We start from the raw sequence: 23,471 nt of genomic DNA on the forward strand, positions 1-23,471 counted from the left end.
AGTTTATTAGGAAAACCTAGCTACCTGCCTTGGTGAAGGTTCAGTTGGAGTTAAAACTGTTAAAGGCAGTTGCCAATTAATTTTCTGTCAGTTTAATTATTGATTAATCAACTAATAATTTTCAGCTGTACTTGCACATACCGGTGGTTTATAACAAAGAATCATATTTAAGGACAAGTACCTCGCATTTGTACAGAACTGCAGTACTTGAGGAAATGTACTTAATTACATTCCACCACTGAAAAAGTACACTAATTCCTTCTGAAATATTAAGTAGAAATATAAAGTAGCATAAAGTGGAAATACTCAAGTAAAAACCATAGAATTGTACTTCTGGTACAATGATGTTACTTCAGTAAGTACATAAAATAATGCTTTGCACAAAGCACACTCTCAATTTTGCCTCATCTGACTAGAGTTACGAAGTTCATTCTTTCCTTGGAAACAGCAGCTGACAAAACAAGCCCCCCTAAAGCCCACGCAGTGGCTGTGCTGGAGCTTTCAACTGGATAACACAATTGGAACATACTAAATGAACCTTATGGCGAAACTGTTTGGTCAGCTGATTCCAAGCTCGAGAGCGAACTTTGAAACTCAGCTTTGAAGTGAATGTGGAAAGGACGTCCTTAAAGTGCTTGGAAAAATGAAATATCTGCAAAAATATCAAACAAACACCATCTGCCAAGGAATGATACAATCAAAATCTTTACATATCTTTATATAATCTTCATATCTTTAGTCGGTACAGAACTCTGTAATGTACTGGAAAGTCAACCCATTAAAATCTATTTTACAGAATAGTGTGTGTATTTTAGGTTGATATAAATCTTTATCCATAATTGGAGCCAAATGTTCATCCACAAGTAAGCCCGATCAGCTGATAGTGGCAGTTGATAGCTCAGTTTATTACACACATTCAACATAAATACTCAAGCACTGTAATGTCGGACAAACAGGACGTGATCACCTAGATGAACTGATTCACACAGAGATATGACTCTACAAGTAAAGCGTCATTAGTCAACATTAGTCGAAGAAAGTGAGGACATTGTTGTGCTGCTCCCCAACCCCAAACCTCAGGAACTTAATTGTTGAGGAACTAATACAAGAGGAATATGGAGGATTCCCAACTTTGGTTGGTTGTTTTACTTTTTTTGACAACTGTCTTCAAAATTGTCCAATCACATTATTTTCCTATGTTATTTACTGCTAGATGTTGTAATCGTGATCAAATCCCTGAGAAAGTAAGGGGAGAATCTGGTTTATTCTGATCTTTCTAAGCCACAAGGGGAATTCAACTTGTCATACACATGAATTATTAATTAATTTATTTTTTTTTACTATTTTAAATGAAATCTTCTTTCTAAATTAAAAGTGCCATCGCAGAAGGACTAACAATATATATCTAACTTCATCCGTTTCACTACACCATTTGTACCAACAAATTAATCACATAATACAATGCAAATTCATTACAGTTGTATAAAACATTGGTAGGTAACTCTCAAAGAAGATATTTTTTAAATATCACTATGATATCATCTCTTAAATCTTGATCCCTGGAGATTAAATCTTTAATTCATGATTAGACGACTGAGAGTTTACCAATGTTTCATGCAGCCTAATCTCTCAAAATGAAAATTTCTTAACATTTCATCACAGAAGTGCTAAGTACACCAATCATTAAACTCAGAACAAATTCAAGATAACATCATCCCGCTTTCCAGCACGGCGGACCAGGGCAGAGCTGCAAAGGAATAATCCATTCTTCCTGCCTTGCTATTAAGTTTTTTTGCATCTTGTCGCCAACAAAAACCATTTTGCCGGCAGGATTTTTGATGTAAATAAAAAGCACTTTAACCTCTCATGTGTTAAATGTCTAGAGCCAGGGCCTGGAGAGCCCTACTTGACCCCGCTACTGGAAAGTGGCTAATGGTGTCTTGCTGATCAAACACATCACAGTATGGTGAAGCTTCATTTCAAGTGGAGTAATTAAGGTAACACAGCCCGAGTTGATATATGACCTGTTGCTCAGTGCAACCTTTGTGTCCATGCTGGTGTTTTTGAGTGCTCGGGGACTGACAGTTTACATAGCAGCCATCTTGCTGGCCTCTCGGACCCCGCTGAGGTAGGCTCCTGTCACGGTCTGAGGGAAGTGTCTGTTGGTGGCCTGGTAGCAAAGAACAGTGGCAACAGATCAATCAAAAACACATATCACGAGTACAGTGAAAATAAGGTTAAATGTCTGCAATATAACAGTATTTTCAGACATTTTGACTTGTCAGAGCAGGGAAAGCACAGGTGAAACTGATAACATTAAAAACCACTGCCTTCCATTTAGGTGAGCTTCTTCCAGGGCCCTGGTATTGCACATGCTTGCTTACTGGGACCCTTGATGGGAGGGAGTTATAACATAGGATAAGTAAAAATGTCTGCTCTGAAAAAAGTCAGTTAAAAAAGGTCACAGCACTGCTGAACTGCTAATAAAAAATAAAAATAAATATAAATTATAAATCTGAATACATAAATTCAGATTCTTTAAGTCACAATATTTGGCAGAATAAATATGTCTAACTTTATACACTCAGGTTTATAAAGATCTTTTTCAGGAAAAATCTTTTGGTGCACTAAAAATGATGTATTTTTTGTTTCCGGCAACACAAACAGCATTTTTTTAGGAATAAAAAAAAAAGAGCAAATTGGGTAGTTGACAATAATTTCCACTGCTAAACATGGAAAAGAGTGCCACCTGTATAAAGCCAAACTTTAACAATAGTGCCCATGTTTGACTGGTATGTGGAAGGTTCGGTGGGATAACTCCGAAAAGAGATAGCAGCTGTCAGACGCAAATGAGCAAATTAAATCTCACAATGCCACTTCATACGAACAGAGATTTCTAAACACGTTTGGTAAAAATGAGAAAAGCAGCGTTACCTCGCCAGCGAAAAACACTTTTCCCTGTACGTCTTCAGCGAGGATGTCATAGGCCTCTCCACTGCCCCCTGTCTTCACAAAACTGTAGGACATCTGGGACCACATGTCTTTGCTCCAATGTGTCACAAAGAAATGCACTGGCTCTGGGACCTCCTATCAAGGATGACCCGCATTAAAAAAAAAATCAACAGCAGTCAGAAACACACACACACAAAAAAAATATCAAGTAATTCCATAAAACTGTGAATGAAAGTAATGGATGGATTTGATGTTCACAGCGAATGAGAATTGTATTTCCTGAGGGTGCGCGTGAATTTGCTGTTGCTGATTTAGTTCCTGAGTTTACTTACAGGGGTTCCATAGTTTCTGGGATTATTTGGTCACAAAATAGATACTCTCATGTCAACAGGTAATTCTGTCATGCCGCACTGTTGCACTCATCAGTTATCTTAAATTAAAGTGTCCGCAACAACTCAAAAATGTCAGTGAAAGCTCGACTGGTGTCTGCAGAGTGTGACAGCATTACCTGTTCCTTGAAAAGTTCGCGCAGAACCTTAATGCACTCGTCTACCACCTCCTTGTCCTCCATGTCCCGAACAGCTGGCACAGCATCGCCGGTGATAACGGACATGAGGACAGCCTGCTTGCCCTACAAATACATGCACACAAAAACAGCATTGAGTACAATGAAATCAGGACGTGAGGTCGTAGTAGTATAAAAGTATAAAATCAGGACATTTTTCAGTCTTTTATTCCTCCAACCCCATCATTTTTTTTATATTCCTGTGTCTTGTTAAGTTGCCGATTGCATCCAAATCTCCTCCTACTTTATATGGTTATCAAACATATATCGGACTCTTTGTCAGGTTGGCAGGAATGGGTGTCATTTCAGTCGGGAGATTTACCTAGGAGTCCAGGACAGTTTAGCAGTAAGACGATGTTTGTGTCTTATTCTGTGTGGGTGAAACAAACCTGCGGATCCATGTCGTAGAAGACACTGAACATGCCTCTCTTGTCAGGACCTGGTGGGATGTGACCAAAGTAGTCCGCCCCTTGGATTTTGTTGTCCCAGAACCTGTACGGGAACTGAAGGGCGATCTGTGGATCGCGATATACAGATATTTTTATCAATTACCTACAAAAGTATCTGATAGAGTTGTGAAACTTGCACTTACAGGTACAAATTTGGCAAACTGACGCATCAAACACTTATTACCTTTTCTATTATGCCAGCTCCCAGACTGTGGATTGCTTTCAGTTTCCTTTCAGGGAGCGGAGGGTTGAACTGAATCAAGTTCTTCTGAAGCAAAGTCAATGGGACAGTTACAAGAACCTAAAAGAGGAAAGGATGTTTGAGTAAAACAATAAAAAGATTCAACATCCTCTGAAATGTTACATTTTTCTACGATAAAGTCCATATGGTTGATAGAGATCATATAATATCACAGTGAAGAGTCCATTTAATAACACTTTCCAGTTATTTAACATTAATAACATGTTTTTACCTTCTGTGCTGTCCACTGGGACCCATTGGAGGAGATAACTTTGACAACGTCACCTGAGTAGTCAATGGCCTGAACCTAAAATTAAAAAAAAACATAATTAGTGAGATCAGATTCACTTCAGAGTGACATTCATTTATGCAGTATAAGTAAAGGCAACTCAAAATCTGGGATTTAAAAAAAAAAGAAAAAAAAAAAGAAAAACAAACCGGACACTTTGTGCGGACTTCGAGGCCCTCAGCCAGTTTGTGGAGTAGAACAGAGTAGCCCTTGGTGAGTAAAGTGTGGTCTCCTGAGAATTGGGCAAAAAACTCATTGTGGTCCCAGGATCTTGCTGATACCTACAAAACAAACAAACAAATAACTATAGTTGAGAACATTTTCATCACATAAATATATCAAAAAACCACACAAACAAAATGTCTCAAAATGTGCAGAATGCAGTTGGAATTCCCTTTTCTTACAGGTCAGACACAGACTGAGGGATTTTTCATTACAAAAACTCCACACTTCAAAAACACAGACAAATGCAATAGTGTTATCATCTTCTCGGGTAAATGCTTCCCTGAGCCAACATGGGGGGAAACAAATTTAATTTTCTTAACAATAAACCAGCCTGAACATTCGATCCATCAAAACACTTACAAATCTGGTGGAAACAGACGCTCTGTTTGTACCAACCCTCAAGTAGGAATGAATCAAATCAGACCTAGACGCGGCAGAAAAATCTTGCCGCCCTTTTAAGTTTTGAATTTTTCAAACCTGGTCTAACATGCTTCCACAGGCATACTCCAGGTTGCTGAGATGAAACTGAAGCACTTTCTCCTCCAACTCACTAAACTGGATCCCAGACTCCTGCAGAAAGTTCTTCTTCACTTCCTGGACTTTTTCTGTAGAAATAAAATGCGTACAAATACATGAGAAAAATCTCTAAACCCTGACAAAATTTGTCAGTTTGTATAGGTTTTTTATTTATTCAGGAAAATTAAAGGAGAAATGGTTTTGCTGAGTAGCACACTTTTTCTCAACACTTCTTCTGTTTTACTTTTATAACCTTCCATTACACATATTCTCACTTGTGAACTGTGCGGTACCGCAACATGCCCTTTCTGCACATATAGTCATAGCAATGACATTTTAAATTTTTGTGTCATCATGTCGACTACACAGTAATTAATTCCAGGTAAGGCCAAACATGCGAATGGCTGATATGACTGCTCCAATAAGATGGCAAAGTTGTCTGAGGGTCATGCAAGAAAAAGGACAAGTTCTAGAAACCTTTTATCAGATAATGATCCGGGTAAAGAACCAGAGTTGTTCCTGCATGACTTATATGTAGCAGTTAAGTCATATTTTCCACTGACCTGAATTTTTTCTTATCGAACGTACTAAATGTAAACACAAAAAACACTACCTAAGTGTATGATGAAAGGTATCAATGCTGTTGGTTCCATTTGTACAGTGACTTTACTGATGGAGACAATCATGTTGTGTCTGGTGAGAACAGTTCAGCACCTCCCAGGGGTGTATCCTGGTTCTGTGACTTGTCCTTCCTCCATTCCGACACCACGTCCAGGATGGCGTTAAAGTGGAAGTCCATGCGCTTGTCGATGGCCGGGTCAGTAACCTGTCCTCCCTCCTGAAAGAGGTCACACCGATCTCCCAGCTTGTGCATCTTGATGCCCATCTGTAGCGGAAGAGTGAAGAAGAAACACAAATTTCAGATCCCATGTAAGGGAAGCACAAAATATTTTATAAAAATATGCATATATCAAAGACTGAAAATCACACAGGTATATGGAAGCTTTTTGGCTTCATAAACTATTTGAGCAGATTAATTCTTACCTGCTCACACATTAGGGCGACAGGGTTGTTTACACAGCCATTGACAATTTGAGCACCTCGACCCACCGTGACGCCCAGAGAAGTATCATCCCAGACTCGACCTCCAATTCTCTCCCTTGCCTCAAGCACCAACACCTGTAAATCGATGGAAACGAAGAGTGTAACGGGACATGTCTGCGAACAGAAAGCGGGGGTGAAATATGAGGTCGGGGAAGACGTGCAACAGAGTGAAGTATTTTAACCTGAGTGCCAAAGTTTTGCAGCTGCCGTGCAGCAGCCAGTCCTGAAGCTCCGGCACCAATGATGATGACGTTCTTCTGCAAAAAGGATAAAACGTTGGGAGTACTGTCTTTGACGTAAAGATATAGATGTGCGCTGTTGTGTCATGATCAAGTGAAAATGAGGACACTCACAGAGCGGTATCTTTCAGGTAGGAGAGGCTGTTTGACGGCCAGCACGCCTGTGTTGATCAGACCCTTCCTGGTCATAAAGTTGAGCACCCGGTCCATCTCCTGCACGCAGCGTACACGGACCAACCCCCGGACAATGATGTGCAGTGCACATTTCTGAGAAGTCAGCATCTCCTTTAAAAAAAAAACAAAACAAAAAAAACAGAATCTTTATTTTAACTGCTTGCTGTTTTATGGAGTCTTATAATGCATTTTTCACTGGGGAACAATGGGATATTTAAACGGTAGAAAAACATAAGAAAGAATCTTTGTTCCTGGTTCAAAACCTCAAAAATGAGAACATGAAAAACATGCCACGTTCGGAGGTCACTGTTGGCAGATGTCTTCAGTGTACCTTGCAGTTCTTGTGCCAGGAGGCCAGAATAAGGTTACGCAAAGCCAAATACATGGTGGGATCACGGGAAAATTCTGGAAACTCGTAAAGCTCATCAAGCTCCATCATATCCGGTCGCACACACAGAGCCTTGCCACACTCATTAGGCTGGTAGAAGGGCTGGAAGTATGGACACAGACCTGGAACTGAGGGGGTATAATTATGATTACTAAAACACATTGCAGTAAATAATGGCTGCTGAACTTTCTCCTGCAGTCAGACTTACTTTGTGGCGGTACAGTTCTGCAGTGATCTGCCCTCAGCTCGGTCAGAGACACGTTGCTGGGAGAGCCTGATGGACTCATTCCCACACAGTCGGGGTAGTAGGCAGCGAGGAAAGGGCTGGCTGGACTTTCTTTGAACAGTGGCGGCAAAATCAGCATTGAATGCCACCAGCTGTCGGTCACCTCGGCCACTCTCTGTCAGAATAAAACGGCTCGGGGTTAAAGAGGATGCAAGTTATTGTAGCGTCTTTCAATCAAACACATACTGGATGCATTATCAGTCATTTTGGAAACAACCGATTATACTGAATTTTGTTGGTTCAAGACTGTTCCTCAACCAAGGCTGACTAATCCATTAATGTTGGGCTAACTGCTTGGATCCCAAAACAGATCATGACACACATCACCAGCTTACCAAGTCCTCTGGTTGGGAGCACTGGTCTGGTCCCTCACTCTGTCGGCAAACAAACAAGATTATCATCACATAAAAAAAATATCTCACTTAGTGAATGGCTCGTTTTTCAATTTTCCTCCTTACCTTAATGTTGTTGAACTTCATTCCACAGCGATACGTTGCTGCGAGGGAAGCAGTAAGTTGGATCTCCTTGGTCAGCTGACGCCACTTCCTACAATCCGGTTTGGTGCATTGAACCTGAAAGGACCGTGTAAAAATGAACGGTACCGTATTTACGACATGGAGAAGTTAGAATAATCACATTCAGCTGTTTAACAGGAACCAGGAAAGCCACCACGTACCCAGAATGGCAGCTGCTGATCTGCCATGAAAGCTTTAAGACTGGGCTCACTTTTCCCATTACTAGTCCACACCTTCTTCCATGATGCAAAGATCTCATAGCCATCTTTATGACTGACATAGGAAAAAAGAATTCAAAAGACTGTATGCGTATATAGTAAATTATCTTAATAAAAAGAGTATGGTGACAGAGTGCTCCTAGATTTATGAGATGCTAAATACTAAAATATCCACCGTATACTCTCTAGGCAGCAGCACTTAAATAAATATCACCATGGAGAAATTACTTCCAAATATGTGGTGCGGCACTGTATTGAGGTTACGTGTTCAGTGGCTCCGTCAGAATTACCTTCTGTAGTAGTGATCGAAACACTCGTTGCAGAAATGTTCGCCACACGACAGATGATACCAGCGAGATGTGTATCCATTTTTAGCACACCTGAGAAGAGACAGGAGAATTACCACCTATCGGTCAGCAACCACAAGGATGTGGGTCGGTTGAGCCCTTATTTCATGTTGCACTGAGAAACATGCTACCTTTCAGATGCACTTGCAAAACAAACGGGGTACGTGGCAGAGCATCCAGCCTTCTCACACTTTCTGTACTTCTTCTCGGACTGATCATCTTCCTCCTCTGTGTCTGTGGCTTTTCTTTTGCTCTAGAAGAGAGTGTTGAGAGTGTTATTATCGAACTGAACTCAAGTCATCTTTTATTTATGCGGTAATTCAAATCAAGGCTGAACCCATCGGATAGACTGGATCAGTATCCACGGCAAAACTGACCGGATTAAGCAGATCAGGCCTCAGCCATTACCTGCCCGGTCCACAATGAATACAGTCTCTTTGCTTGCGTCATTACAAAACAAAATCAGGGTCTGTTTCAGTGTATATGTTGTCCAATGAGGTATGAGAAATTACATTACAGACATGCTAAAGATACCAAATTCATCCAAAAGCCAACTTTATCAAAAATGTTTCTTTTTAGATAGATAGATAGATAGATAGATAGATAGATAGATAGATAGATACCATATCTATATTATATTGATTTCCTGAACTCACTCCTGAACATTTTGATAAAAAAGGTATCAGCCTCAAACGTCAATTATCAGTCAGGCTCTAACATAAATTGGATCAAGTACAAAACAATGGGAGATGGGAATGAAAAGGAGCAAAACAAATATGAGGCATAATAGCGCACAGCAGGAAAACAGAGGCTGAACGTGCACGATGCAGTTTTACCTGTCCAGGTGGAGGGTTGTTGGTGCGCTTCACCCGGACGTTGCTCTGCCTTCCAGAGGAGCGCAGGGTCTGGCCGTCCCCCGGCGACTCCCCGGAGCTCCTCTTCTTGGCTCGCCGGGCACCAGAGGCATTCCCGGAATAGTCTAAACATGAATGACAACAATGCCTTTAACACTTTTTGACACAATGTAGTGCAAACTCAGTTCAAACGGGGCCTTTCGTAGATAACAACTACGTTTATGTAAACACAATCAAACGCCCATAATTGCAAGTTGACCGAAGCGAACGAACAACGAGATGAACTAGTATGTAAACACAGAAGAGGTGGCGACAAAACGTGCACATTATCGAGCCTTTTAAACCAAATAAACAGTGTCAGCCTGTCACATTTAGCATGTAGCAAGCAGCAGCAGCGCGTTAGGAACACTGACCTGCGTCCGACAGCATGACTGCCTGCGGTGTTACTTTAAAACCCCCGGGATTTATTGACGTTTATGTGAGTTTCTGACACGGTTTTTCAAATTGTTTAATCCGTCTCGCTTTTATTGTTATGGGAGGGGGGGGGGGAGGGGTCAATGCGCCGTGGATACCAGTACACCACTTCCCGTTTTAGAGGAAATGGGCGTTTCGTGTAAGGATCAATTTTGACCTGCTCCGCTCTCCGTACTACACTGTAACCATAGCAACGGGAGGAAGCCGTCAGACTCGGGGCTGGGAGGGAGATGTCTGACGATTAACGTGTTTATTCGTGATTTTCTTTGGACTTTTGTGACTGGAAGAAAACCCGGGTCAGTGTTAGAGTTACGTTAGGGTTTGGCTCGTTGCAATCAGCCGCAGGTAGCGGTAAACTGAAGCCACTTCTAAATGTTTAAAACTGACATTCAAAAGTGACACATCTGGCTCTGTTAACTCGTTAGCTAACGAAAAAAAAGATAAATAATTGGTAACCGATAATGTTTGCTAAAGTGAGACGCTGAAGCAGAGAAAAGTTCCCAGGCTTTTGCAAATGGATTCAGGCAAAGTTGTGCACAGAAGAAAACCGGACATTCCCGTAATAAGACCAAGAGCAGCAGAAAGGAACCCACAGGAGGTAAACAGTCAGTCTCTGTCCTTGGAGGGTTTATATACTATTTATACTGCTGAAATGTGTTTCCCACCGCATTTTATTAAGTTAAACTTGGAACTATTTATTCACATCTTGCACTGCACTGTAGCTGCACAGTCATGTTTTACTATCCTGTTTTATTCTTATCTTATTATTTCTTGCTCTTTTAAAACCTATTTAAATTTGTCTTTTTATATTTCTTCTGTTTCTTGTGTTTTCTTTTCTCAATACCTTTTATGTTTTATGTAAAGCACACTAGGCATTTCAAAGACAAAATAAAACACAAAACAATTTAAGAAGTCAGAATAAAATATGGCTTAAAAGGATGAACACAAACTAAAATTGAAGATTACATTGAAACGGATAATTATAGGTTAAACAGTACAATAAAAATTACAGTGAAGTGCAAGATATGAAGAATAAGTCCCAAATTTAACTTAATAATAATAAGCTGGTGATTGGTGTTACCTAATAAAGTTTGCGATGGCAGAAAAATCTTAAACCCAGATTTAAAAAAGCTGAACTGAAAAATGGTTATAAAATGGGTCCAGAATTATTATTATCATGAGATTTTTTCTTATGGACTGGCCCTATGTCAAATTCTGATTTTTATATCTGTGTTATTTAATTCTGCTCACAAAATGTATATTCCTTCGAGTAATAAAAACTTTAAAAGACTTTTTTTTCCCAAAGTAATTAGCGCACAGCAAATCCGTGGCCAGGAGTATGGGTTGGTTCGGGGGGCTATAGGCAGGATATAATTAAGATGCAGTGTCTAGTCTGCTGTGTGTACTGTCCATGATGGGTGGTTAGAGACAACAGGGTACACCACAGTGCATTTCAGTATTCTATTTACATAGAATTGTAGTGAACTTGCAATTATAAATATTATGTTAAGTATCCTGATTGGCAAAATGGAGGAAATAAATGTTGAATGGGGTTATCAAGATCCCAGAAACTGCAAAAATGAGTTGAAAAGCAATACACAATGTTGGATATGAATGACGTATACATATCCTGTGGACTTTAGTTTATCTCATACTATAATGTACCAGGGGTCTAGAAATAATGTGCCCTGAACTCAACTAAGTGTTATAAAAGCAGCCTTTGCCAGACACCCATTAGTTGACCTCTACCATGTGCAATAAAGGGTGGTCAGAAGCCTGTGGAGGCTTTTCAAAAGGAGCCAATAACTCAAAAAAGGCTAGAAGACAGACACGTAACGGGATATTACATGACATGTAGAGGGGATTTCGTCACATTTTCAGAGGACCCATAATAAATTTATAAAATAACTTTTCTTTGGAACAAATTTATGTTGGAGTCATTATAATCACAGTAATACTTTGACGGACAGTATAAACTTAGACCTAAACTGGACTTGTTTTCAACAGGTCGGTGCTAAAAGTCTTGAACTCAGTAAGGTGATTCGTCTTCTTGAAGATCCTTTGACAGTAAGTTAAAGTTGAATGTCGTCAGTCTTCTCTTCTGTTTTAAGTGATATGATATGTAACCATACTGTACGTTCTGTTTTTACTAAAGGCTAACTTGAAGGAGAGGCACCTTTTTGTCCTCAAGAAACTACTGAAGAGAAGCCAAATTGGCTTTGTATCCTTTCTTCTGGATTTAATGTTCTGACATGGTCTGATAATGTGAACTTCCCTTTACGAGAAATCCCTATCTTGTACAAAATAATGTCTTTCAGGTGTCACACACTGCAGCAGATTGTCAAGCTTTCCTCATTAATGTTCCCTGGTGCAGTGATGGAAATAGATTTGCTCTCATGCAACCTGAACACGTAGCCAAACGTTGTTCCCAAGGCTCCAATTTACCCCTGCATCGCTGTGTCTGTCAGCATTTTCCCTGTTCAGAAAAAACCTAAGTTATCATGATGACTCTTTGCCCCATGACTTCCCCTCCTGCGCTGAGATTTATCCCTGTGTATGAGCAAACTCTTTACCAAAAGGTTAAAACCTCTTAAGCTATTTCAAGCTGTTGAAGGAGCTAACAGCCATAGCCAAAATACTCAACATCTGCGCTGAGAAAGTGAAGGATCACCCTGAGTATGTGCTCATTTTGTGCGAGGCACTTAAGATTTGTAGGTAAGAGACTCAAATATTTCAAGCCTACGAGGAAACAATTTTTTTTTTCTCATGGGCTCATCGGAACCTCACAGTGTTGCTCTGCTTCATCTCAGGCTTCCCTTCCTGAAGGAGAAAGCATCTGATGAGCTGAACTACGCTCAGGACGTCATAGAGTTCCTCTCCCACATGGGTACACAGCTCAGTTATTAAAGGATCAGTTTCATAGTTTTGCATGTCACAGCCCTTATGTTGCTGGTCACATTTACATAAGATTACATCACACTTAACAATTCAGCATACCATAGGTTTTTAGGTTATTTTTAACATTTAGCACTCACTGATTTCCATTCTGTCAATATTTTATGAAAATAAATTTGAAGACTTAAAGAAAAAGGCTGGAATTATTGTATTTTTAATTACTGTCAAGATTAAATGGAGAGACAAAGAAAATGCCTTAGTTTGATTCTCAGTATTTTACACCTTCCCTATATGGTCTGTCCTACTCAGCCCGCTGGTCCCCACTGAAGATGTAAATCTGTAAAATCAGCTCAAAAATATATGGTTTCATTTTTTTTTTAAAGGCTCAGTAATTTTCTAAATACGTGGGCACTGTAGCGTTTGGCACACACAACTTAAACTGGAGTACATGTTGGATTTATAGAGCACTATTTTCAACTGGGGATTAATACACATTTGGAGACTATTTCCTGCAGCAGGATGGTGTGTTTTGGAATTAGTAAAATTAAACAGCAGTTCCCAATTTTAAAACATTTGTTGGTGCAATCATGTACATGTGGGACTGGAAATGCAGTGGCTGAACATCAACCTTTTTAATGCAAAAAAATAACAAAATCAATGTTATCCTTCAAATAGTTTTTATTTTGGTTTCTGATTTTACAGATTGATCTTTGCTTTACATTGCTCTAGACGGATTTTGTCCCTTTTGGTCCTTTAGAGAAGAAGTTACGTCCTTCAGACAGGAATGACGATGAGGAGAGACTCTGACGGATGTGTTTCTGTTGGCAGGGTGTCTAATGAGGGTGTCAGATGCTGAAGTGAGAAGGCAGACAGTTGAATCTGTGAAATCATTCTACAGCTGTGTGGCTCCTAAACAGCTGCTCGACGGTATGGACCATGCCACCAAGCCAAAGCCTCGGACTTTCCACTCTAGCAGATTTTCTAGACTTTCACTAAGTGAGGCTCTCTTGTGGCTTCTGTGGTGGCATGCTTGTACTTTTTCTCTTTCGTTATTTTCTCTTTCTTTCTTTTTTTTTTCTTTTTTAGAGCCTGAGTATTAACCAATATTGGCTTCTAATTATTGGTTAATATAATTGCCAATTGCCAATGACAACTTCAAAACAACTTGGCTTCTCTTAATATCTTTCTCCAGTACACTGACGCATATTTGTGTGTATAGAGACTCTACAGCCATGCTGGCGGCTCTGTGAGGCTGTACAGCACTTAGGCAGAGTGGTGCTTTGAGCTAAACGCTCACCAAAGTGATTACAGTTTATCATGAGGGGGACATGAATGTGTTTCCAAAACTATGGGAATCTAGTCAAAAGTTGCCGAGATGTTTTACTAAAACCGAAAATGTCAACCTCATGGTGGCGCTAGAGGAAAGGTCATTTGGCTTCATTCTTGGGTACCATTGGAATCTGTACAAAATTTGATGGCAATTCATTTAATAGTTGGTCGGATACTTCAGTCGTGGTCAAAGGGGCAGACCAAATGACCAACGGACTAGCATTGATTATTTAGCCATACCACGAATATTTGCTGATAAATATTCCTAAATTTTTATGCCATTACTGGTTACTGGAAAGTCAACATCAGTCAGGCTCTAGTTTTGATGTTATTTTGAATCCATTCACTTAAATGTTTTCATTGTTTTCCACTGAGAAACTGGCATTCTTCCTATCTTGTGTCCTAATTTTAGTCTACTTTTTCTTACTTCTTACTTTATTAACGTGGTATCACTTTTGGTTACAGGTGTTATTATTTTGTTGTTCTAATATCATATCAGGTAACTGTATTACTTACAGGTACCTGTAAGTAATAGTGAATTCAGGTTCTTTTATAAGACTAAATATATTTTTCCTTTTTTTTTTCTTTCTGTCTTACAATTTCTATTTTCTCATATCTTCTGACATCTTCTCTTTATTTGTTTCTTTCTCACTGTTAACCTCTCACATTCAGGAATTAATTTCAGTATTTAGTAGATCTTTCTACTCTGTTTCTGCAGGGCTCCAGCCGACCTCTCCAGGCTACAGGCTGCAGCTGCTGGAGCTCAGTGACCTGGCTCAGACGCTGCTCCTCTCCATGGCCACGCTGGAGAACCAGCCAGCCATCAAGCTGCAGCTCCTGCAGACCCTTAAGATCCTCACAGACTCCTCTGGTCAGTAACTGATTTTATTATGGATCCACTGAGGTAGTGGAGGAGGGGATCTCTGCGACATGTCAATGCAACAGATGACCTCCTTCATTAGATAAAGTAGCCAGCCTTCAAGAGCATAAATCATCTTGTTACCAAATAACAATCAGTCAAATAATCAAAACAGTGATTTTAAGTGTCTTTGTGTCAATGTCAGCAGGTCAATGGGTTGTTTATTTTTAAACACATCTCTTTAATTGCATTTCATTTTACAACCACAGATATGAACTGTGCTTTAATACTAAAGGCACGAGGAGCAGAGACAATCTGCCTTCACATGAACGAACCTGACCCGTCCGGTCAGGTCCTGTTCCACTCCTCTGAAATCCTCTGGAACCTGCTGGAGAGAGGCAGCAAGGATGAGGTCACTGCTCAGCTCAGCATCATGGAGTGTGTTGTGTAGGCGTCTCCTGTGGTTTTATGGTGTTTTTACATGTGGATGAATCTGAATTAAGAGGACAAATTTTCGATTTGATTTTTTTTTTTGTTTTTTCTCAAATGCATATTTGATCCCTTAATTTCTTATCATTTGTATCTTAGATCTCTGAAAGAAGCATTTTTTCACCAGCTGATGAATGGCTCCCGATCGTCTGACCTCCAACTCAGAAATGATCTGCTTGTGATCACAACTCTCGTTGCTGAAAATCCCAACTCTCTGCTCATTGTGAGTGCAGGACTGGTAGTTAAATAAGTAGTAAAGTTGTGCAGTAGTTTTAGAAATGTATGATGCACAAATATATCGCAGCAAGCTGCATTTTAGTCACATTGATCAGTTATGGGGTGTGTCAGATGTACTGCAACAGTCTGACATGATGTTTCTAATTTTCAGGAGAGTTTATTTGCCAAACAGCTCATTTCTTTCGTCACATTTCCAGAGTGTGAGGCAACTCTTTTCCGATAAATATTAGTTTGTTTTTTTTCAATTGAATTACTTATGAGTACTACATCAGCAGCTTACATGATACCAACATTTCTTTATTTATATTATAGTGAAAACTCCCAACCCTCTGGTCCGCAACTTCAAGCTCAGCTACAACAACAAAGATTTGAAAATGAAGAAGTTGCTGTTGAATCTGTTGGTTTTAATGTCAAAGGATTTCGCTGCCCTGCAGGTCAGTCACAGACTCGGTCAGTGGCTTTGTAAATATTTAAATGATGTGAATGATTTGTGATAAGTTTGACTCTGACAACCTGCATGTTCTCTCCATGCTTTCCTCCCTTAGATTTATAAGGAAGAACATGTTATGTTGGCTCTGCTGACGCTCGTGAAGCCGCCCGCTGCCTCGTCTGAGCGCCAGTCAGGTCTGCGTCACTGGTCCGCCGTCCAGCAGGAGGAGCTTCAGCTGCAGGCACTGGCTACCCTCGCCACCATCGCGCCACTAATGGTGGACGAATACAAGTCATGTCAAGGAAACGCATGCCTGCTGCTCCTGCTGGACTGGTGCGTCGGACAAGGTGAGGAAGCAGAAAAACACGCGGTCCAGTATCTGAAAGGTCAAAGGTCATACAGTAACATCCTTGTGTCTTATCAAAATGCACCTGAGCAAAACCACAAGTCGCTGCTCACTCGCCTTAAAATGTAAGAAGGTACATACAAGATAGTTTCTCCAACAAGTCGCTACAGTTACATTCCCTTGCGGTGATGCTGGCATTTCAACTGCTTTCACTTCTCACACTTCAACTGACAGTTTAACTGCTTTCATCTTCTATACTTTAACTGACAATCCTACTGCCTTCATCTGTTACTGCTCAACTGAAAGTTCAACTACTTTAATCTCTGATACTTTGACTGGTAATAAGTATTTCAGTTTCAGTATTTTATAAAGGATTTCGGTTCTTACATACAAGCTGACAATTGAACTGCATACTGTGTTCAATATTTAAACTTAAATCTCAAATGCTTTTAGCAAGATTACACTTCAACAGACACTCCAGACCCTTCAACTGCTTCTCACAAGGAAAAAATAATAATTATTTTCAGACATTTTAACATATTTACAGTGTTCCCAATTTTCAGACCATGCAAGCGCACTTCATTTAACCTTTTCTAGTTTTCATTAATTTTGCTAAAACTTGGGAACTGTAGCCTGTTTGTCATGAAAAAAATTTGAAAAAGACCAACCCATTGGTCCACAGTCAGCTTATTATCTTTGCGCTTTTATTTCAGATGCTTACTTTGGTCAGGGAAACAGTTTCCATGGCACTGGAGGCAGAGGCAGTAAGAAGGCTCAAATGCGGCACAGCATCAGAGTACTCAGATCTGTGACGTCTTTAGGTGAAGAGTCAGTCAACCAGGACCTTTGTGATCAAGGAGCCATCAATCATCTTCTGGGTAAATTAAATTAAAACTGGACTTACACATCACAAAAAGTGCATAATATCAACAGAAACTCAACATTTAACATGGCGGTAAGGTTAGAGCTTTTGTATTTTCTCAGGGATTTTGATGCAGATGGAAATGAGTCCTGAGGAGGAGGATGTAGTGACACTGGAGATAAAGTCAGACATGCAGCTGATACTTTCAGTACTGTGTGAGACCGACATGCACAGAAAGGTAAAATTGACAAAAACGCTTTGTATCTACCCAGCTGAATTACAGAGGTCACCGTGAGACAACTAAGAAGTAGCTTAACTTAAAGCCACTATGTGACTTTCAATTGATTATTGAAATGATTCTGAGGACATACCGTAAGTTTTTGTTTGTAAGAAAATGGAGAATATTGATGAAAATTGGTGAAGTCAATGATTTCTGCTACAATGTCATATTTGAAAACTGACACTTGGGGGCACCAAAGTTGGACATTTTCAGACTTCACACATAGTGCCTTTAATCAACACATAAATAAACTGAATATTTTTGTGTTGGTACTACAGGTGTCAAACCGGTATTGTTTTAAATTATCAATCCATACTTTATCCATAAATAGTAATATGATTTACCTTTTAACTTTCTTTTGGCTTATATTAGTCAGCTAGACGCCACCTCATGCTCACATCAGAAGCTGTAAATTTCAGTTACTTTCAGTCTCTTATCATACAGTACGTCTGTGCTAAGTTGTTGACAGTTCCTGTGACGTTCTGCCACAGGAACTGTTTGGGTCAGAGGGAGTTGAGATGGCAGTTCATTTCCTGAGGAAAGGTTCCGACAAGTTCTACAGCGGTCTGGGACACAACAAGCTCATCCTCTCCACAGTTGACTGTGTCTGGTCAGTTCAGCATTTTTAGTTTTTCATTTTAGTTCTTTGTTTTGTCCCTGGTTTTTCTTACATTCTGCTTTTCAGCTGTAGTTTCTGCAGCTTTGTCGAAGGCTCAAGACACATGAAGTGACAAATTCTGTAAATGCAGTGAAATGAACTTGTTCTGTCTTGATGAATTTTGCAAAATTAAAAAGGCAGAGTATCACTCGCCAAGCGGAGAAAGTTTCAGTCAGTGTGTTCTGTATCCCATTAGGTCCTGTATTGTAGGCTGCTACACTACAGAAGACTACTTTTTGGCTAAAGAAGGGGTGTTTCTTCTGCTTGACTTACTCGTTGTAAGTAGCTGATCTCCAGCAGGTGTAAAGTCTTGTTTTTGTCCAGTTATTTTGTAATGAAAAGAGACATTTCAGCTACTCTATATAAATGGTATTTGCTTTCAGGCAGTGTCCATATACACCTACAGAAAATGCAAAATCCCGACATTAAATTGTTTTGGGTGTCTCTCTCTCAGTCGAGCCCCAGATGCGTGCACGGCGTCGTCCTCGCCACCCTGGTGGAATTATGTGACAACCTGAACACATTGTCTCACATTCTGAGCTGGAGGGATGATGGTGGTCAGACGGCTCCCAGACTCCTGCTGCAGCTGTGGAGGCAGGAGGAGGAGGACCTGGGTGTCAGCCGAAACCAGCACGGAGGGATTACAGGTCCGCAACTAGAATACGATGGCGAGATTGTCATGACCATTTTTCTACTTAGTAGTACATTTAAATGGACTGTTTTTCGTAGTCACAGTTATCCAGAGCAATTTACGTCGTCACAGATCAAACTAGACTGGCACCCAGTAGAGTGCATTCCTTCACCCAGGCAAAAAATGCCCTATCTCCTAATGTTAAGGAAAGTGATAAAAAATTCATGGATCCCCTGCTTTGACTGGATCCGCACCAAAATTTTAATGGGTTCTTCCCTGGCCCATGCCCCATCCCTCCACCAAGTTTGCTGCAAATCGGTTCAGTACTTTTTGTGTGATCCTGCTTACAAACAACCAACAAACAAACCAACAAACAGACATGGTTGAAAACATAACCTCCTTGGCAGAGGTAATAAATGCAGACAGTCATCACAGCGATTAACTGAGCATAAACGCCAGAGGTGCATCTGAACGAAGCCAGTCACTCTTGTCAGGCATAATATAGAAAGTGCAACAAAGCGTTAAATGCTACTTATTGTGGATTAGAGACACAACACACAGAGGAAAAACATTTATTCATACGAGTAGTTAAAACAAAAAGCTGAGCTGGTGGTTTTTAGGACAGGCTTGTATTAAGACACTGTATAGGCCAAAGAGGTCTCCATTCAGAACTTGTCACCACTGATAATTTCTGTGTGGTAAAATCCGAAAGCTCTAAAAATACGCTGTCTTTCTTCTATTATACAACAAATGGTATGTATCTCCTGTGTTTCTCTTTGTTATTTTCTGTTTGTCCACTTTTGACTTTAAGATCCCCAGAGGCCCATCCTCAGTCATTACCAGCAGGAGAGCAACCAGCTGTCTTTTCCTGCTAACAAACCGAGCGCAGCAGTGCTTGAGATATCAGAGAACCTGCGGGCAAAGATCTACTCCATCTTCTGCAAACTCGGTACAACAGTAATTGAAGAATCAGATCAGTTTCAGATGTTACTTAACAAAAATACCAGTGTCACACCAAGCAGTTAGTATAGTATTACTTATTCAAACAATGCGCAAATATGTAGATAATGCTGCATGTAGCATAGTAGCTGTAGTCTAAGGCATACTATAGCTGTACTACGCTTTCACTGATAAACCACGCACAGCCTAATTTTAGCTTAATGTATACAACAGCTTAGATGTAGATCAATCTGTTGTACCATACTCGTGGTAATGGCAATGGTTGATTTACACTATTAATGATTATTTAGGTTGTCAATAGCCGTAATGCAAAATACGGTAGTGGTGTATTTAAGAAACTACATTTTCAGATACTTTTGTCTTTTGGGTTGGGAGTTTTTAGTAGTCAAGGGCAGTTAAAAGACAAACTGTTTCAGCCAGATTTATCCCGCAAGTGATATCCTGAACTGTTTCAGCCATGCTGGGAAATATAGTAATTTGTTACTTTTGCACCCTCAGGTTTTCAGGACCTCCCTGGATTGTCAACAATAGATTATGTGACTTTGAGTATCATCAGGAGATACCTTGACTTTAAGGTAGAAATGTGTTTGCTGCAGGAAACAGAATGTCAGTACTTAACTTAAAATTACCTTCTAAAATGACCATAACTAACTCTCTCACCGTGCTGTAGGTCGGTGAGGTATGGAACGAGATCAGCAGGGAACTGATTTTGGATGGTGTGAGGCCAGTCAGCCCTGATGAGGAGTCCCTGAGCACCATCTGTAAGATTGCCGAGGACACTGCGAGGAAGGTTGCAGCAGAACAAAACAGCATCCTGGAGCAACAGGAGAAGGAGAACATCAGCGAGGAGGAGCTCATGTACGCAAAGGTGCTGAGAGTTTAATTAAACGCTCATGAAAAGTAGACAACTGCAGCAAAGTCACAAGAGCAGAAAGATCAGCAAAGTCTGTGAAAGTCAGCTGAAGCTATTTTTCTTCGATTAACAACAGACAAAACTTGTCTCTAGTTTCTTTGCCGAGTGTGATACAAAGTGATTAGTTTTGGTCGGGATCCAGGAATTCTTCTTTTCTCATGAACTACTGCACTGCACAAATTTGAATGAAAAAAAAACTGGCACATGTTTCCGTGTATTCTTCCAAAGCATTTTCTGATATAAAACAATATTTTAAAGGTTTGCAGAGCTTTGATAAAGTACAGTCTCTGATTCCTCTCTAGCAACTGATGGATATTGTCATCAAAAGTAATTTGTCTAAGGGAGTTGACCCAATCCATGTGGGCACAGCAGACATCTTCCTTTCATAAAATGAACTCTGACTACTTATTTTGTGTGTCTTTTTTATCACAGATAAAGTCTCATTGGAAGCAACAGGAGCTTGCTGCGAAGTCATGGGATAGTTATGTTTCCAGAACTTCAAACTATGAAATCCTGAAGGTTTTATATTTTACATCTGCTGACATAACCTCAAATCTGAAGGGCTGTTACAAAAAAAACATTTCTATAACTATGTTTTTATTTTTATCAGTAATATCTGTGACATTTTTCCTGCTTTTTTGTACAGGAAGTAAAAGCACAGAGGGAGAAATATATTGAATCATCCAGACCCAAACCAAAGCACGAGGATGCTGTAGTTCATCCTGCAGAGGTCTCTCACCAAGACACATTTACATGATTTCACAGATTTTATGAGGATTGCTCCACTGTGTATCAGTAATTTGGGTATGGTGGATAAAACCTGCAGCTTGTGGAGCAAAGTGGTTCAATCAGTTTTTCTGACAAGAATCAGTCAAACTTTGACTGACCTCTGCCTGCAAATACTGGGATCTGCAACAACATCTTCTGCACAGATTTCCCACAAGACCCATCGCTTCATGGAATTGAAGAACTGATGTAAACAGTCCCATTTTCACAAAATGAGGGAATACACCAGCTGATTAAAGCAGAGATACAATAGAAAAATTGAGTAAAAAGGAACATGCTGTATACAACTACTGTGTCATTTGATTTTTCTGGTTTGAGAGTGAGAATTTGATTTTTATCAAATGTCTTGCTGCATAATTTGGAGAAATTGAGCATTATTGGCTCATAACACAGAGCAGAAAACTGTTTTGAAAGTCATAAATCTCAGCGTTTGCGGAGGTAATCAATATTGAGAATTGCCATGTTATTCATTTAGTTTGTAGGAATTGTACCCATCTCCCTTTGTATCTTTTGAAATCTCAAGTGAATTCAGTTGTAATGTGTATAGGAAGTGCGCTTAACACACATGCACACATTCATGACCAAGAGCTGTGCAGAACATACTCACTAATGATTGCATGTGTTTTGCTGTTTCAGCATTTCATTGGGCAGGTCATAGCAGTACAGAGCACAGATGCTCAGGGGCCTGCAGGAGTGAAGCTGACATTGGCCCGAGCTCCAATCAAGGCTGCAGTTCAGGACGAGTTGGATCCAACAACACAAGACCCAGAGTACTTCAGCACCGTTGTATCTGTCAAAGACTGATACTGCTTTAATACAAGCCCTTTACATTATTATTGCACTTTTATTTTATAGTTTGTTTTTTTATTTACATCCATAACAGACCAACATTAGGAATGTATTAACACATTTATAATGAATTATTGTTTATATTTCTAGTACATATACTATATATTTTCCATGGCTGTAGATATTGAAGTGAATTGGCAGCAAATGCAGACATGACGTCACTTGATCTGCACAATCAGTACCTTGTAGTCTAGTCCACCTCCCAGCCCCTTCTATAGACACACACACACACACACACACACGACAGACACACACACACACACAGCTGCAGTAAACTAGTTGGCCTTTGTGTTTTATGAAATGTTTTATTTCAGCATGTCCTATGCACAGTATAACTGTTCAAATTCATGTATATTGAGTGACTAAGATGGAGTGAACCTAACACAAAGGCATTTTAATATGGAGAATTTAATTAACATCGAGAGTAATGAAAGAATTGGATTTGTAAGGGCTAAGCATTTGTAAAGCACTGTTGTATTCTACATTTTCACCTTTTCTTCCCACAATCTTCCGATCATTAAACCTATAATTGCGACACTTGGAAATGTTTCAATGCATTCGATCTCCAGCACGCTACATGTACATAACCAGCGGAGCAACATGGACAGTGAGACAATCAAGGTGGCATCATGGAAAGAGAGGCCTTATGTAACATCAAAATAACAACTACACTAAATTACTTTAAATATTAAAACAAATTGCAGTGTAATTATGTCAAGTAGAGGTTGATGCCGTCATCAAAGGCTATAGATGGTGTCCCCCAGAAGGTTTATTTTGTACAGTCGTTAAAAAGTATTTTCTCTTTAGTGTTTTTTGGGTTACGTAAGTCACTGCAGCGCATTAACACACATGTTCCTTCAAGCATGCAACATGCTGCAAAGAGCCACCTCTCCTCTCACCCATTCTGCTGGCTGGATGACCAAATCATCTCTGACAGGCTGGGGCTTTTCATGCAGCTTTGTGAGAGTGCGGGTTGTGTGTGAGAGACAAGAGAGTGCGTGTTGAGCCCGTCAGACTGGGACTTTACAAAAGCGCTGGGACACACAGGAGCCTCTTCAGTACGACAGGCTGCCGCTGTTTGTTCTGGCTGCTGAGGGGCTTCACATGGTGT

General features: G+C 40.0%; 2 protein-coding genes across 2 annotated transcripts; one reads left to right on the forward strand and one right to left on the reverse strand.

Annotated features, from left to right (window-relative positions):
- Positions 1–694: 694 nt before the first annotated feature.
- Positions 695–9,890, reverse strand: LOC120786871 (lysine-specific histone demethylase 1B). The gene is made up of 21 exons (XM_040122614.1): positions 9,776–9,890; positions 9,345–9,487; positions 8,640–8,761; positions 8,452–8,541; positions 8,105–8,216; positions 7,887–8,000; positions 7,764–7,802; positions 7,351–7,543; positions 7,086–7,270; positions 6,695–6,865; positions 6,524–6,598; positions 6,282–6,416; positions 5,952–6,123; positions 5,199–5,326; positions 4,646–4,777; positions 4,440–4,514; positions 4,151–4,267; positions 3,907–4,032; positions 3,461–3,583; positions 2,935–3,087; positions 695–2,170 (listed from the first exon to the last, which is right to left on the reverse strand). The coding sequence occupies exons 1-21, from the start codon at positions 9,789–9,791 to the stop codon at positions 2,087–2,089; spliced, it is 2,505 nt and encodes an 834-aa protein (XP_039978548.1). The 5' UTR covers positions 9,792–9,890; the 3' UTR covers positions 695–2,086.
- A 161-nt stretch (positions 9,891–10,051) lies between these two features.
- On the forward strand, positions 10,052–22,968 carry LOC120786041 (cilia- and flagella-associated protein 69-like). Its single transcript, XM_040121081.1, has 23 exons — positions 10,052–10,434; positions 11,844–11,903; positions 11,992–12,057; positions 12,442–12,551; positions 12,647–12,723; positions 13,560–13,658; positions 14,779–14,931; positions 15,189–15,366; positions 15,508–15,631; positions 15,797–15,845; positions 15,958–16,079; positions 16,191–16,422; positions 17,135–17,299; positions 17,406–17,521; positions 18,055–18,173; positions 18,418–18,499; positions 18,676–18,868; positions 19,664–19,801; positions 20,311–20,387; positions 20,483–20,680; positions 21,158–21,244; positions 21,372–21,455; positions 22,148–22,968. The coding sequence occupies exons 1-23, from the start codon at positions 10,351–10,353 to the stop codon at positions 22,313–22,315; spliced, it is 2,781 nt and encodes a 926-aa protein (XP_039977015.1). The 5' UTR covers positions 10,052–10,350; the 3' UTR covers positions 22,316–22,968.
- The last annotated feature ends 503 nt before the right edge of the window (positions 22,969–23,471 follow it).

Source organism: Xiphias gladius, chromosome 24, assembly GCF_016859285.1.
Source record: "Xiphias gladius isolate SHS-SW01 ecotype Sanya breed wild chromosome 24, ASM1685928v1, whole genome shotgun sequence".
In the NCBI taxonomy this organism is placed as follows: domain Eukaryota; kingdom Metazoa; phylum Chordata; class Actinopteri; order Istiophoriformes; family Xiphiidae; genus Xiphias; species Xiphias gladius.

Coding starts and splice junctions, on each gene's coding strand:
- LOC120786041 (XM_040121081.1), top strand. CDS start 10,351: ATGGATTCAGGCAAAGTTGTGCACAGAAGAAAACCGGACATTCCCGTA. Junction 10,435..11,843: donor CAGAAAGGAACCCACAGGAG/GTAAACAGTCAG, acceptor TGTTTTCAACAG/GTCGGTGCTAAAAGTCTTGA. Junction 15,632..15,796: donor ATCCCAACTCTCTGCTCATT/GTGAGTGCAGGA, acceptor TCTAATTTTCAG/GAGAGTTTATTTGCCAAACA.
- LOC120786871 (XM_040122614.1), bottom strand. Junction 6,599..6,694: donor TACCTGAAAGATACCGCTCT/GTGAGTGTCCTC, acceptor TCCTTTTTGCAG/AAGAACGTCATCATCATTGG. Junction 6,417..6,523: donor TGCAAAACTTTGGCACTCAG/GTTAAAATACTT, acceptor ATCGATTTACAG/GTGTTGGTGCTTGAGGCAAG.